This window comes from Paramormyrops kingsleyae, chromosome 1 (assembly GCF_048594095.1).
Source record: "Paramormyrops kingsleyae isolate MSU_618 chromosome 1, PKINGS_0.4, whole genome shotgun sequence".
NCBI classification, from domain to species: Eukaryota; Metazoa; Chordata; class Actinopteri; order Osteoglossiformes; family Mormyridae; genus Paramormyrops; species Paramormyrops kingsleyae.
Window position 1 is genome coordinate 12106360 of NC_132797.1, and position 16921 is coordinate 12123280.

The window sequence follows — 16921 nt, forward strand, 5'->3', positions numbered from 1 at the left end:
TATAACTGATAACTGACTGGGTGTTTTTTTGCACACATTTTAAGGAGGCTGCCTACCTAAATAACAGCCTGTGGTACGAATACATTTTATGTAGTAAATCAACAGAAAGGAATATATTCAAATAACAGTCATAAGCTCACTTTCAGGATGGGTAATAAATAATTGAGTTGAATTGGGCAACAGTGGTTTAGATTTATAGAAAAACATTTTTAATAATTAAATTTAGTTGTATTGATAGATTGTTTTCTTTTTTATTGTTCTAGCCGCATTTATTTATTGTAACTGCTGTCTGTGATGACTTTGCCATGACCGCTGGTGGAGCTCCTGGACAATAATCGGCAGCATTTTGGCACACCCTACTGTCCGTTCTGCATCATTACAGCTTTCTGAGTGTACAGAGGGATTCAACAGGAACACACGTGCAACAGGGAGACAGAAGAACAGCTAACTTAGCAAAGAGAGTCATTTGTAACATTGGGTATGGAGTATAGCTGTCAATAAACACAATCTGCCAGATTGAGAAACCAGCAACATATACACTCTTAATAAAAAATTAAATAATACCCAGGCATGCAGTGACAGTAGTGTAAAAGCATTACAGCAAGGTATTCTCTTAGATTTTTAAAAAATATACACAATTGCAATATAATGATACTATAGGTGGCTATATTTTTCTACGGATCTCTTCTGTTTCATATAAGTGCCTTTATTTAAAATCATTTTTTAGATAGTCCTTTATAAATTTCCATCACCTTTCACAGGATTAAGGCTGAGGTTGTTATTCAAGTCAACCAATCATATGTACTGTAAAAGCCAACATTAACACTGTAAAATGCGTCAATGTCACCTAGACATACAGTTCTAGCTAAAATTCTGCATACACCTGCTTCTAATGCACTTCTTTCTATATTAGCTGTCACATATTGCAAAGATCAACAGACATGTTTAACATTTCAAAGTGTCTCAGACTCTTCAAAATAGCCCCCTTTTGCTTCGATGACAGCATTGCAGACTCCTGTAGCCCCCTGGAATGCTTCTCCAACAGTCCTGAAGGAGTTTCCACAAATTCTGGGCACAAGTTGACTACCTTGCTCTAACTCTTTGATCCAACTCATCCCAAACCACCTGTATAGGGTTTAGGTTGGAGGATTGTAGAGGCCAGGTCACCGGTCTCAGGATGCTCTCTCTTCCCTTGTTCATGAGATAATACTTATCACATAACCTTGAGGTGTGCTTAGGGTCGTTATACAAATGATTTTCAGCAGGTGCGTCCAAATATTTGACTGGCATTGTATAATATCAGTAGTGTGCAGAATTCATAGGCTATTCTCAGTAACGCTTTACATTAACTGTACCTTCATAATTCATTCATTATTCATTCATAGAACATTCAGTACACCTTCATAATGCATTTATAATGCATTCATAAACAGCATGTAAGTATACCTAAACATATTAACATACCTTAACAGCTTTAATATACATTAATAACAAACATTATATGATTATAATGTTTATAATGTATATTAAAGCTGTTAACGTAAAATTACATGTCGCTTATGAATGTTTTATGAATGCATGATGAACGTGCACTGAACATTCTGTGAATGAATTATGAAGGTAATTCATTCATTCATTCATTCATTCATTCAAGCATAGACCTATTCTCTCATTCTGGCTGAGACATGTAGTAAAAAAAAATGAAAATCAAAATAAAATAATTAGAATGATGACCTTACATAATGCATCCAACCTATGTACAGAGAGATGTGGAGAAAACCTGATGTTCCATATAGGACTCTTATGCTGTTTGATAATATATATGCTTGTTTCAATCCATAGGCTTTACAGGAATTCAGGGATTTAGTTAGAATGAGTTTTGACGGATGGCAGTTTATGCAACCCATCCAACTATGTGCTCTGTCTATTCCTATCTGACCTAAATGTCAGTGAGCTACACAGATTTTGGATTTTTGACATCTGGGGAAGGTACAGGGTGACAGTATGAGGACGATCTGGGTGACAGCACAAACGCGTGTGTTATTAGCCTTCCAGACTGTTCCAGAACTGTTCAAATTAAACGTAAATAGCATGAAAATGCGATAGAAGTCAGAATGTAACATGGATATATTACCACAGTGGCAGTGAGAGAAACTGGACAGAAACTGGGAGATTCTGGGTGTGGAAGAGAGCACTGATCCCACACGCCCAAGGTTCACGTGCTGCTCTCTGTGCCGTCCACACCCTGCTTGCTCCCCTCGCAGGTGGTCCCCTTGGAAACTGTGTCCCCATCATCCCGGCTCAATCCGTTGACTTCCATCTCCATGGCTTTGGCCTGGTCCCGAAGGGCGAGCTTCTTCTGCCTGCGGGACAGCCTGACGTACATGAAGCCCGAGAGCACGTAGGACAGGGTGTACAGCCCGTAGATCAGGCCCAGGAAGGTCATCCTGCATTGTGACAGACAAATTATAATACTTACGCCGTGGCGGATGAGTCAGAGCCGTGTAGCAGAAGCACAGGACAGGAGAACCTTGTAGCTGGTCCTGGGCTGGCTGATCTCACCACCATCATACATGTACGTTTACTTTATTTAGCAGACATTTGTGTACAAAACGACGTACAAGTGAGGCAAATAGCAGACTACAAACACATTGTCAAGCTGACTAGGCAGAAGCAGGCCTGACACGCATAATTGTTGGGCAAAAATGACTTAAGCTGGGCCCCCAAGATGCAGAGCCCCTCAAACCCGGGCACTCCTCTGGGCCTGGGCCCAGCACAGCTTCCCCAGGTGCCCCCCCCCCCCAAGACAGCAGGTACAGCTAGGATGAGCTTCCAGTGAAGCTGTATTGGAGCGAGATCATGTGGGTCAGGGAGCTTCACACCGATGGCCGGGCGACGCTCACCTGAACGCGTCTGAGTCGTAGAGCCTGCAGGCCCCCCGCCCGCCGCACCGTTTGGTGCCCCATTTCAGGCACGTCCTGTCAATCAATGCCCCGAAGTAAATGGGGGACGGGATTCCACCTGCGAGAAAGACCCACTCAGCGCCTGGCAGCTTATTATCCCAGCAGACAGCCTTCACAGCACCGGCAGCAGCAGCTAAGGAACACCAACTTTGGGGAGCTGCCTTTATTTTCTGAACATGATTATCAAAGAAACTGTACTGTTTGATATATACAGTGCCAGTCAGAAATCTGGACACACCACCTTTAATGCATTTGTCTCGATTTTAACTGTCATTCACCTTATAGTACAGGGCCTCGGCAGCAAATAATACATAGGAAATACTGCAATGACTTTGATAAGTGTTCAACACTAATTTCTGAAAAAAAATTCTGAAAAATTTCCGAAATTTTAGATTCTTCAAAACAGCCCTTCTGCTTTGACGCAGACTCTTGCCATTCTTTCAAACAGCTTTGAGATGTAGCCACCTGGAATGCTTCTCCGAGAGTCCTGAAGGAGTTTCCACAAGTTCCGGGCACAGCTGGGTGACTTTGCTCTTATTCTTCAATCAAAGTCATCCCAAACCAACTCTATAGGGTTTAGGTCTGGGGATTGTGGAGGCCAGGTCACCTGTCACAACATTCTCTATATGAAGAATCTCTTTCCTTCTTCATAAGATAATTCTTACTACATAACTTCAAGGTGCGAATAGGGTCAATATTGTTAAGAAACGAATGATTTTCAGTAGGTATGTCCAGACTTTTCAGTAGTATTGTAGGAAACACTGAGTTGGAGAGTTTACATCTATTTTCTGCACATAATCATCAAACAAACCCTGCTGATTGATATATAAGAGCAAGTTACTCCAACGGTTCTTACCAAGAGATCGGATGATGAGGGTGTGTATGCCGAGGGCCAGCGCCTTCAATTCTGGAGGAACTGACCTGCACACACCCAACGGAAACAGTGGTCAAGTTCTGAGCAGTCCGCTGCTCATGGTTTGGTAACTGCACCAGACAGATAAGTGCCCCCACCACAACCCTCTAAGCAGGGGGCGCGACACGAGACCCTCAGCTATATGCTGACCTGAGAAAGACCATGTAACCGGGCGTCGCTCCACAGGCAATCAGGAAGGCCCCCAGCACAGTCACCGCCATGTAGTACTTGAACATGTGGTCACAGTCTGCGGGCCGCGGACACTGTCCCAGGACAACTGAGGTATTTGCGGTGGGGAGGGGCCACTCAGCCCCCACACAAGTGCAGTTGTGAAACACCTAAGAGAAAAACATATTCAGAAGCACATTATGCGTGCAAACAGCTCCTTGATATGGAAACCACGCTAGTGACTGGGCCTTATTGCTGTCCCTTCATACACAAACCCAAACACGCAACGAAATCAACCACAAAGCCAACCTTACACAGTCCCGTTGTACGAGGAGTGCAAATAAAGCATAAAAAGGCATGACTGTACGTTTCAAATGAGCAGAAAACTTGACGACAGGTCAATATGACAGTTGCCCCAATGAAAATCCACAATAATCAGATGGATATTTAATGCATGGACTTAACGCCCCCTACAGTCCACAACACCATCGTAGGGCCTCTGAGCATGTATATGTGCCTGTTTACCAGAGAATTCATAAAAAGAAAGAAGCAGGAATGACTTGCATGCTGAGCTAAATATTTAGAAACTTTTTTTTTTATATATATACTTTGCTTAATTAATATGCTCTGGACCACTCAGGACCCTGCAAAGAACAAGAGGTTACAGGAAATGGTGGATGGATGGATGGATGAATGATGGATGATGGATGGACTTTGCATAATTAACAGAAATGACATGGGGGGACTCACCATTTCCTTGCCCACTCTGGTGGAGGTCTGACAGCCAGCCAGGCAGGGGGAGACGTAGGTGATGCCGTTTGGTCCGCACACAGGGTCCCAGTGCTTCAGTGAACAGGAGCAGCCCAGGTTGCACTGGGACAGCAGGTTCTCCTGGTAGTAGGAGACATTCTTCAGTCTGGCAAAGGAGAGTGTGAGTCAGTACAAGGGAACAGGCACCTCCCCAGAACTCCCAGCCACAGCTCTTAGTGATGCATCAGACACAGCAGTATTATCGTGGTAATTTGTTGCTAAGATACTCTGTACTGGATAAGCAGTACGAGAGATCGATGGGTTATGTTGTTGACATTTTAACTTAATTTGACCTGCAAATGGTTGATCAGCAGGGGGGGATTCTGGGATTTTTTTAAGGTGGGGTACAAAAGAGAGGTCATAATTCATAAAGAGGTGCCAATCTTGTTATTAGCCAATGATAAGTTTTGAATTACTGAGTGACAGGAGAGGAGGCATACCGAGGGCCAATCAGGTTACAGCTGGGGCCCGTGCCCCTGTGGACCTGCCTCCGTATACAGCCCTGTCACACAGCTTTTCTTTAGTCAGAATTGTCAATCATTTGCAAAATAACAAGATCCCCTGGCCAGTAAGAGCAGGACTCCAGTGGGTTCTTGGTTTCCAAGTGACCTCAAGCACTTACCCCTGGTAGGAGACTGTTAGACCAGCCACTTGTGCATTGCCACACTGCAGGAAGTACTGCAAGAGGGAAGTGAGGAACGAGCAGAGCGAGCTGCAGATGGCCACCTTCGCTGCCCCCAAAATGCTCAGCTTGAATTTCTTCATCACAAAGCCGCCTGTAATCATCCCCAAGGCCACTGCAGGTAGATTCATGATGCCTGGCAGAAGGAAAGGATGGAAAGATACATACTGCCTTGCATGTGCCATATGTTGACAATGCTTACATATAGAGATAATTCCCCATGAAGTCAATAACATTACGGTGACAGATTAAATGTGTTATTCCTTGAAACCTCAAGGAACCAATTAGACAACTCACCAATCATAAAAATGGCCCTTGAGGGTGCTTGACCATAAACTTGCTCCATGAATTTGGGTTTAAAGGTGATCATCCCTATGAAGCTATTGACTTGCACCACAGCCACCACCAAGAGCAGACAGAAGACGCTATTGCTGAAGAGCCTCTTCAAAGAAGGCAGGAAGTCTGGGAGATGATGGGGACACATTCGTCTGGTGAGTGTTTACAGAGAAACTAACAGTGATGCACCAAGCCTGTGATGCACAAAACAATCCACTGTTTGTTCAGGTTTTCTTGATCACTGTGTCAGGCTAAGGTTGTGTGAGGCGGCGTGAATAAAGAATAGGGATGTAACAACAAACATAACACGTCTTTCTTAAAGTTAGATTTCCAGGATGTTGTACGTTGGTCTAATGCACTGCATTAGACCAGCACTGCACACATGCACTGCAATGTGGGGGGAGGTTACTGATTTAAAGGATAGATAAGTAGGTGCTAAAGATACTGGATAGAGAATTTAAATAAGGACTTATTCATTTGGGGGATTATAAATAAATACAAAATAATTATTTTATACGATCTGTGCGGTCAAAAATTAGCAAAACTGAACTTGGATATAACTAGATTTAGATTTAGGATTAACTAGGAATAACTGATTTAACCACTGGAGTCAGAACCTAAAACAAACAATATTTAAATCCATACTTTATAAAGAGGTAGATTTACTTTTTTCCATTTAAATGAAAATGTATGTAAATTTATTCACGATTCTTCATGTTCTATGTCATGACCGTGCCGAGCACGGACCAAGGAAGCGGGCGACGAAGACGAGGAATCCGGAGTAAGGGTTTTAATTGACATTCGGAGAGGCAGACAGGACAGAAAACGGCATAACACTACAATGACCGGACTGGGGAAACAAACGGAAACGCGGACTAAATACAATGGACTAATTGACAACAATCAGGAACAGCTGGTAAACACGGGGAATCCAAATGGGGTTAACGAGGGGGCGTGGCACACGAGAGGAGCGGACGATCGGGGCATGACATTCTACAATTAATATTTATTAAAGGTTGCTGTTCTAAATTATTATTGTAAAGTAACATTCTTATTGTATATATTGTATTTCTTTTTTCTTAGATATATATATTCCTATTTCTTATATTGTATGTATATCTCTGTCTCTCTTACTGCACTGAGCATGTGTATGACAAAAGAATTTCCCTCGGGATAAATAAAGTTCTTCTTAATCTTAATCTTAATCTTAAATTTTGAGGTGTCATTATCTTTTCCCCCACCACTCCCATCGAACCTTGAACTGGCCAGTAACACTACTAAGTGGACCCAAAAAGGTTCATAAGTGTTACACGTGGACTGTTTTCACACATTATTTAGTGTGTTAGTAAGTATGGGCGTGGCCTATATTTCACGCAGTGACAACAAATCCGGCGGAAAAATGGCAGAAAACACTACTTCAGAATTTCAGATTGTGTTTTGATTAAAAGATCCAGTTGCTGCAGTAATAATTAATATTTTATAAAGGAACTACTGACTCCTTGTTTTTGTTTTATAATTACATGCATTGTTCAGTCATTCATTGCAAAGGACAATTACTGCTAAGTTCTGGCAAAGGCTTAAGGTCATAGCTGGATATTTCACTAATAAAAGCAGAAGCACTTTATGTTAAAAGGAAGAACTAATTCGATATAAATAAACATGTTGATTATTAATTATTAAGAGTTTTTTCCCTTTTTAATATCGTGATAATTATCCTATCGTGGACATTTTATCACAGTATTATCGTACAGTGAGTTTTTCGTATCGTTACATCCCTAATAAAGAATGTGAAATCACAGACCTTTGGCCAGTTCAGACAGGTGCACCAGGCATGGCTTCTCGTGGTCCGTATCGCTCTTCTCCTCTACAATAAAGCACTCCTGTTGGGCCGCACTCTGCTCATCCTTGGCCTTGTCCTTGGTCTTCCCTTCACCCTGCTTGGGGAGGGATCTGGGCAGGAACCAGAAGGGGATCCCAGCCAGAAGCATGACAGCCGCAGTAACCAGGAAACCCAGCCACCAGGCACCCACCCAGCGGGAGTCCTTGTGATTGATGGACACGGTCTCTGTAAGCACAAACAACATGTCACTGGGCATAGGGTTTTACCAAACGTGCCGACGCATCGCCACTCGTCTTCCAGCCTTAAGCCTAGGGTGTCACTTAGTGTTGTAGTCAAGACCGCCTAAACCGAGACCAAGACATTGCCGAGACCGGAGGGTATCAAGACCAAGACACTGCCGAGACTTGAGGGTACCAAAACCAAGACCAAGACCAAGACCAAGACACACTAAGGCGAGACCAAGACCAAGACTGGTCGAGACCAAGACCAAAACCAAGATCGAAAACAGACTAGGGCTAGAATCGACATCACATTACCCAGATCAACTGTAGAGAAAAAAGGCATTGCTGTAAAGTGTCATTACTCGTTAAATCAAATTCATGTTATCTTTTCAATTATATTGTCCGTATGTCCATATGTCTCTCATTTAAAATCTCCCACATTTGTCATAGTTACGAGACCTGATGGAAAATAATATTCTCAGCAATCCTCTTCTATAACCATTTTATCAGACCTCGTCAAGGGAAAGAGATGGGATGTACCAGAAAGATGTTCATATTAAGTCTCTTATACCAGGGACAGAGGCCTCGGGTAAGCTATGAATACAGCTATGTAATGATCCTTTGCTTTGAATTGAAGAGAATGAGCCTCCAGATTGACTTGCACCACCAAGACCGTGCTTTCTAATCAATGTAAAATACCTAATTTATTTGAATTATAACTATGCTATAGACTTCGTGGACATTTTCGGACATTTTTTTGCCGATGTATGATACGATGTGTATGATGTTTGTGGACTGTGAAGCACTGGCAGTGTCCGTGGAGAAAATGTATAAAATGTAACGTTTTTGAAATGGATGCATCTGACTGGTTGCATTTGAATTGAGGCGCGTAATAAATAATGATACTGTTCTGTGAAGATGCGCAGTTTTCTCTTTTTTTCCCCATCCCATCGAGACCGCTATGTCCGAGACCAAGACAAGACCGAGACCAAATAGAGTCGAGACCAAGACAAGACCGAGACCAAATAGAGTCGAGACCAAGACAAGACCGAGACCACAAAAAATTGGTCTCGAGACCGGTCTCGAGAACTACAACACTAGTGTCACTCTTTTGTCCTCCTACTGACTGAGTTTTGGCTATGCTTCTGAATACTGATGCTCCTATGATAACTTGGAATAAATACATACTTTCTGAAACTTTGGAATTTTATTCCAAAACAAAAATACAAAACTAAAGATGCTTAATTAACATATTCATTATACTCTTACTCAACATTTGATTTAATAATGACTACATAGTAGTCCCATAAACAATATTAAGTAAAAAGTTATCCAGGTGTTAACTATCCATGTTATCCATGGGGCGCTCCAACTCCCCCTCCCCCAACACGGTAAAATTTGTTTATATTACTGTGAAATCTAAATTTATAATTTCAACAAAGAGAATTTAATAAAGGAATGTAAAGCACTTGAGACAATATAATGTTGTGAAAATGCACTATACAAAAATGAATTGAATTGAATAAACACAAATCCTTTATTTTAACTTTGGCAAAAAACAGAATTCACAAATAAAGTGGATTTGTCGTTGTATTGTTCTGAGTAATTGGCCACCTCGGGGGGGCCCTCCCAGCGTGGGGCCCCAATCAATTGCCTGCGCTACTTATCCTGTTGTTACACCTCTGAGTAAATATCAATATCTATTATTTTGTACTAGAGCTCCTATTAATCACAGAGAATTTCAAGCAATCAATATAAGACTCTCAAGGTGTCTACAACATAAACCAAATTCTAGAAAGCTTAATTTTCAAGTTGCCCCAGGATTGATGTGGTAGCTTCCTAAGCAAAAGGAAGGAACAGACTAATATATGGATGACAGGTCACAACCTTCGTCCCTGACCTCAAATTTCATCTTTGAGCTCAAGTTGGCCCCCATGGCCTGAAGACAAACAGCAGAGTAGGAAAGCAGACTACACAAAAAAAACCTGTGTTGTAATAATAAAATTAGATGCCATTTAAATATAAAATTCCCAGTTTAACAGACTAAGATATCAAACTTTTAAGGTTAGTTCAGACTGACGCTTCCAGTTACAGATGCTGGTGATATTACTGCTCAAGGTTAAGTCAAGGTTTGTATTTTTTTATGAAAAAGTCTTCAAATTTGGACACATGGAGAAAGTTGGTTACCTAAATCCACAGCGCCGACGTCAACGTAAAGTGTGGCACATAAAGAGCCCAGCATGAACCCAAACATAGGTCCCAAGATGCCGATGGTCTGCACGCAAGCTGTAGAGAAGAGGGGGGAGATGCAAAGCCCACTTAAATCCCTAAACTCGGGTCACTTTTACTGTTTTGGTGGAATCGCTTTAGGAAACAGAAGCACAGCATATAAACCACAGGAGCACAAAGCCTCTCGGTGGATCAGAGAACTTCCTAAGTTCAAAGAGAAACAGAGAGAACACACACCCGTATTGTTCTTATTTTAGCATGTACGGACTTCTCTTTCACATTTATTTTTGTTCCATATTTTTTCTTACAAAGGTAAAAGGCCGCGTTTTCCTCGCGGGCAAAGTCATCCAGGTAGGAGACTCCCAGGGGCATGATGGGCGTCTCTCCGATCCCACGCAGCATATTACCCAGGAAGACATAAATCCACATGGGGGAGCCAGACTCCCTCTCGCATGCTGATAGGGGAAAGACAATGTGGGCTGCATCATTGAAATCAGTTATCATGGGGGGGGGGGGGGGCATGTGGGGAGATTGTCTCTATAGATCATTTCTTCTGGTTACTCTCAACTTTATACATTTATTTCTCTGGGCTCGGCAATTCAGATGACAACAGAAAAAAACGACAGGATATTTTAAAAATCTTATTTTCCTGCTCCTTATTTCTTTATTTTTTTCCATCCTTAGTTCATTTTTTTATATTATACATATTTTTACTCAGTTACAAACCTCTGTTGTGTGTTCACCATTCAGTTTCTGTCAGAATATATTCCCTAGGCATGTAAATGCCCATGAGTACAAAGACCACAGGTTGTTACTCACTCATTGTTTACTTCCTGCACTCCTGGCTTGTCTCAATGAACTCTGTGCGTTTATTTCTTGGAATATCCCATGATTAGTCAACTCAATATTTACAACAACTTTTGTAGTAATGTGCCTAAGACACTTTGGGGTTGGAGCGTACCTGCTTTGGTCTCTGCTGAATCCTCTGCCCCAGTCTGACCGGCCATGCATGGGAGGATGTTCTCAGTAGAATTGGACTCGAAAGAATGTGAAATAGTTGTTTCATACTTATACCTGCGTACACCAAATAAAACGTTCCCCGACCCCCCCAAATGAATATCAGAAGACATAAAAAAAAATGAGAATGGAAACAATTTTATTGCATCTAGGAAATTGGTACAGTGGAGTGTAGAGTGGAACATGGGGCTTAGGCAGTGTAAGTTATTGGTTTGAGGTGTAGGGTGTGGGTGAGGTCATCATTTACCTGCCCTGGAAGAAATGAGGTAGAGCGGTTAAAAAGGACCCTAAGGCCATAATCAGACATCCGATGGCGATCAGCCGTGGTCGGTGGAGTTTAGCACCAAAGTAGCTGACAAATGCAATAACCAGCAGATTACCTGAGGGCACAAGACCAGAGATAGCGCAGAAGACGCAACGCTGAGAGTATTATCTTGGAAACACTAATTAGCGCTAAATGGACAATAGATTTTTTGCATGCACCAAACAAAAATCTGGATTAAATGCGTCATTGAAAAACCAGCAGCATTATTTACCGACATTTCCGGACATGCAGCTAGATGACCGGCATGCTCACCTATCTCAAAGCTCCCGTCAATCACGCCTATCACCGAGCTGGGGATGTCGAAACGCCTCTCGATCTGGGTGATAGAGCTCTTCATGTAACTCCCCTGGAAGGCTTTGGCGAAGAAGACGAAGGACAGGGACACCAGGAACAGCTGGCGGGAGACATCACAGAGCATTATCCTAGTGCTTAAGGTGCCAGCGAAATCAAATTCCATAAAATTCTGTTAGCGAAGAATTCAATCCTTATAATAACTCCTCCTTCTCCAATTTATATTACAATATAGTGCAGCTACCCAGCATGCTTTGTAGTTAATCGGTTTATTAGTTTTAAAGCTCATAAAAAGGTTTAGTTCTTTGGTAAATAAATGGTTGGTTAATTTTAAAGAGTTTATATAAGTGTTCTAGGTCACTCAGGTTAAAGATAGTAAATTGTCCATTAGAAGGGTCACTGTGAATTTGCGTTATATTCCGATTAACAAGGTGAGCCCCATATTGGGAAGTGGGTGGCCTTCTCTGGTGTGTGCCTCATTTTTAAAAGAGCAATGTTTATCTGAACTTGTCCCTGAAAGCCTGCCTTTGAATGAAGATAGTTTCTGGTTGGATTCCCTGTTACCGCTCTCTTTTTTCAAGTGCTACAGCAGGGGTCACCTACTCCGGTCCTGGAGGGCTACTATCCAGTAGGTTTTCAATCCTACCTGGCTTCTGATGAGCCACACCTGTTCTCAGGTAAATACAGGGCCAGATGTGGCTCATCAGAAGCCAAGTAGGATAGAAAACCTACTGAATAGTAGCTCTCCAGGACCGGAGTTGGAAACCCCTGTGCTACAGTATCACAAGACAGATGAATATGAGCTGCTACATTTCACGAGTGACTAGTCTGTTTTCTTGGCTTCCCTGTTCTGATGGGTTACAGCAAACTGTTAAGGTTCTTGAGTACACTACCAGTGAAACGTTTTTCCACACACAGATTTTATACATTTGCATGTCACTCACTTAACATTCACTAAAAATACACTAAATATTCTTTGCTAACAAATTAATGTACAGTATGTCGACCATTTGACTACCTATATTAACAAGAAAATGTCATATCTTTGATTCGTCAAAGTAACCTCCTCTAGCAGTTATAACAGCAGAGAAAATTCAAGGCATTCTTTTCTACAAGGGACATTAAATACTGCTCTGTTTCATGGGATGAGACAGTAAACTAGTGCATTTAAAGTTAAAGGACAGCCTAGAATGTGACTCTGCCATCACCACACAGCAGTTAATAGACATGCACTGTTACATACTCTTTCCATGTTATAAAGGAAACTTGTTTTGACATATTTTCATTTACAGTTGTTCACTCAACTTTCCAGTGTTTAATAAGAATAATAAATCTGCAGTTTCTGAAATAAATGAAATACTTGTGGTTTGCAAAAACTTTTGACTGGAATTGTACATAATACATAGTCAAAGGCTCATTTAATGGATATTCTATCACGAGTCATTTTCACACTTCCAACAATATTCTCTTTATCAGCTAGGGCATCTTACACTTTTATCCTTCTATTGCATTTCCTTTTCTCTATTTACTGCCTTTCAGTAAGTGATGTGGACTGCGTTTCTACGTATTTCCACAAACACGCTCCCCTGAAAAACTTCAGTAAATATGAACATCCCCCAAGGGCCCAAATCAGCAAGCTACACAAGCAGCTCTCCATTACGCATTCAGTATCACCCAGATAGATTTTGGCAGCCTAAGATGTAAGTTAATGTGACACACTCTAGAAAATAGAAGTATGTAAGGTACAATGATACCAAACAACTTATAGTGGCCATTTGTGCCTGAACAGCAGCAGGGGAAAGGAGACACAACCACAGAAGAAAGTTAATCATTAAAGGCCAGTTTGATTGGTCTTGTGTCAAAGGGTATCCCCTGAGTGTTGTAAAGACACAGAATTCCTCAGGTAAAGATCAACAAATCAATGAAATGCCATTTGGCACAGTTATCCCTGAGGGGCACTTACCTATAGATAAAAACAGAGAGCAAGGCTGGTCGCAAACCACATAAATATGCAAACTGGATTATTTCCCACAAGCTGGAGGGTTATACAACCGACAAGGATGACTCAAATTTCTGCATCCATAAGAAAATGCTTAGAGGTGAATGACTTAAAACTATCGAGGACTGTTCTTAAGAGGACAGTTTTAACCAACCTGCAGTACCAATACAGTACATCAGCTGTCTATGTCTTGGAGCAAACTATTCACCTTTTTAAAAATTTGGGTCTGAGCAAATAGTAACGAAAATCTTGCCCAAAAGCCACTGGAAGCTATGCAAAGGGAAAAGTCTTTTAAAACACTACGTTCTACCATCAGATGATTATATAACGTCAGTTCATTGGCAATAGGAACACGTATTAACAATAAAATATATTAACAATAATCGGGTCCAGACTTGGATAGCTTTTGCGTTCATTTCATTACCAATCCTCCATTTGTGTGGCATTCGTGGTAGGTTATTAATAAAAAAGAATGCAATGGTGTCTGAGTTGGGATCTGATTACTGTCAGCCTAACAAAGGGAGAAAGCTGTGAATCATCAGACATTCACCAGCCCTTCCGATCACAGCTATATGTGGATACTGGAGCGACATTCTCTTATTCATATGGAGTATTACCAGGAAATGGAATGGTTTAAAAACTGGGTTTAGTGTTAAAATATTTTCATTGCATGATATGTGATTTTAATATCGACATCACATAATGTGCACGTGCAATTGTCACATCTGAAGGACCTGGCCCAGACTACCCATATGGGCATTTGGGCACATGTCCAGTGGCATCACGTCCTTGCGGGGCACCAGGCAGAACAAGCCCAAATAAGCCACTCCCCAGTCCCAGACTTTTAACAAGTTAATGTGATTTAATATCCAATCAGCCGTGTTTCTTTTGGATGTGATGTCATGTGTGCTCTTCCCCAGAAGCAGTGAATATTTTAATCTGGCCCTGGCAAGGACCATGATAATCATCTGGATCGAGATAAGGCTTGGGTGCTATTTAATTGTTCATGCCATCATACAGCTTGGAAGTGATGCGGTATATGATATTTTGACAGTTCTTGAAGAGCAACGCTGTTTCGCAATACAAAACCAGTATTTCGAAATCTTGGAGATAAAATTCAGCAAGTACGAGGAGTTCCCCTCGATAAGGTTCAATGGATGGTGGCTATCAATAAATTGCTCTAAAACATTTTTACGCTATCACAAGAAACGATACTTAGCAAGGTTTGCAATTTTAATGATCGTTCCTTTTCAAGATTAACCAGTATATGTTTACTAAAATCAGCGTAAGGCTCAGCTCTGCTGCTGCACGAGGTCGGCATACACTCTCTAAACCAATCTTAATTATTTTCATCCTTTATTGTCGGACTCACTCACAGACAGTGTGACGTGTTCCTGAGAAATTTAACAGAAATGAGCAAGGAGGTGAAAAGTGAACAAGAATCGGTCGCCAAAGGGCAATATCCTGTAGCAGTGCTTCATTTCCTTGCAGTAGACACAATTTCTGTTTGACAATTAACCCTTGATCTAATGAGAAAGGGTGACGCGGAAACTGTTGCATTGGATTATCCCAAGTGCGAATGAATAATGGGTGAGTGGAAGGGGCTGACCTTGAGTTTTGAACAGCAAGTGTCGGGCGATTTGGTATCTGCCACCATGTTGATCAGCTGTAGTTACAATACAAAAATATCAATAACATAACAGCAAAAATACCCAAGTTTGATTTAAAATCTCTTGAATGCTGGACATAAAAGATCTTCACGTTTTTGTCAATCACTGTGAGCAAGCTGCATTTAAGTTGTAAAATACAGCAAAACAGATGCTATATCTCATTAATGTAAATGTTTACTTTAATTTCTGAATCATTCATTTTAATTTCAGAACATGACTAGTAAACACACGTGCTCCAGTGTCTCTGAAAGCAACTACACCACCAGAGGTCCTCAATTAAGCTCAACAGTCAAAATGTCAGAAAAACAGATGAAACACGGTAGATTACAGTGTGGTAACAATGAGCAGGACCACAACCGTGTTCTGGAAGGTGCAGCTGCCAGCAGCTGCATGGGAAGCACAAGACTTTAAAGATAAATATAAATATCTTTAACAAAAGATACTGAAAAATGACTGGATTTTACCTGAGCTCCAACAGACTCGTTGACGACTGAGTGATGGAGAGCTTCCAAAAGAGACTTTGGTCTTGGCCTTATTTAAGGCACCTCATAAAGGCAGCTCTAATCAGTAACCCACAGCTCAAGTTCATTCATTGTGTCAACAGCAGCTTATGCCAAATGGGAGATAAGGTGATCCGAATGCGACGAGACTGACCAGCCTCACCGGAACCTCACTCAGGTCGAACTTCTGGCTGGACACGTCCTGGTACCACATTTAAACACACATACACTGACCTGTAATGGAAATGAACTTCTGTAACTCCTTTCACTTTGCAAGTCTATTCTACTGATCCTTGAAATGCAGTCAACTCTAAGACAAGAGCATGATGGGAAGAGCCAGATCTGATAACATACCTGATTGGTGGCGTGACAAGATTAATGAGAGCAGACACACATTTTGGGGGGTTTTGCTACTCAACAGTGGGGGGAGAAAAACGATATCAAGGGGCAGACAACAGTGGACAAGGATTATTAATTGCTCTGGTAGTTGTTGAAAACTGTCCAATGGGAATGGAGATTAGAAACTTAGCTGTCAGCCACGAGTATTTAATGACAGGAGTGTGAAACACAATTCACATGTTACACCAAGTCATGGGAACCAAACATAGTTATGGTCAGATTTCTTGTTCAGAAGCCATAGCCTGTAACATATTTCTTAGTATACTGGATTAAAGAATACTTCACAATCCCTATACTGTACAAAAATCTGTAACAGCCATTTACAACAGAAACATCACATCATTTCCAAAGGAAGGAATGAAAACTTAAATATGCAGAGCAATGGAGAGTCTCATTTTAAATAAAACAATTCAGTTATTCCCCCCAAAACATTTTTATGCAAATGTTCTTATGTCTACAATGTAACATTGTGGATAATTATATGGGGGGAAAAATAATTAAAAAAGAAGGAATACGCTTCCAAGCATTTTCAATGAAAGAACCATAATACTCAAAAAC

The 16921-nt window shown here is 41.3% G+C and overlaps 1 protein-coding gene across 1 annotated transcript; it reads right to left on the bottom strand.

The window, feature by feature from the left end:
• Positions 1 to 242: 242 nt before the first annotated feature.
• Positions 243 to 16370, bottom strand: slco1d1 (solute carrier organic anion transporter family, member 1D1). Its single transcript, XM_023816779.2, has 15 exons — positions 15929 to 16370; positions 15404 to 15460; positions 11757 to 11898; positions 11427 to 11559; positions 11124 to 11236; positions 10471 to 10617; positions 10121 to 10219; positions 7674 to 7937; positions 5834 to 5998; positions 5477 to 5672; positions 4795 to 4960; positions 4027 to 4214; positions 3820 to 3884; positions 2904 to 3021; positions 243 to 2447 (listed from the first exon to the last, which is right to left on the bottom strand). Exons 2-15 carry the CDS (start codon positions 15449 to 15451, stop codon positions 2216 to 2218), a joined length of 2076 nt encoding a protein of 691 aa, XP_023672547.1. The 5' UTR covers positions 15452 to 15460; positions 15929 to 16370; the 3' UTR covers positions 243 to 2215.
• Between the last annotated feature and the right edge of the window lie 551 nt (positions 16371 to 16921).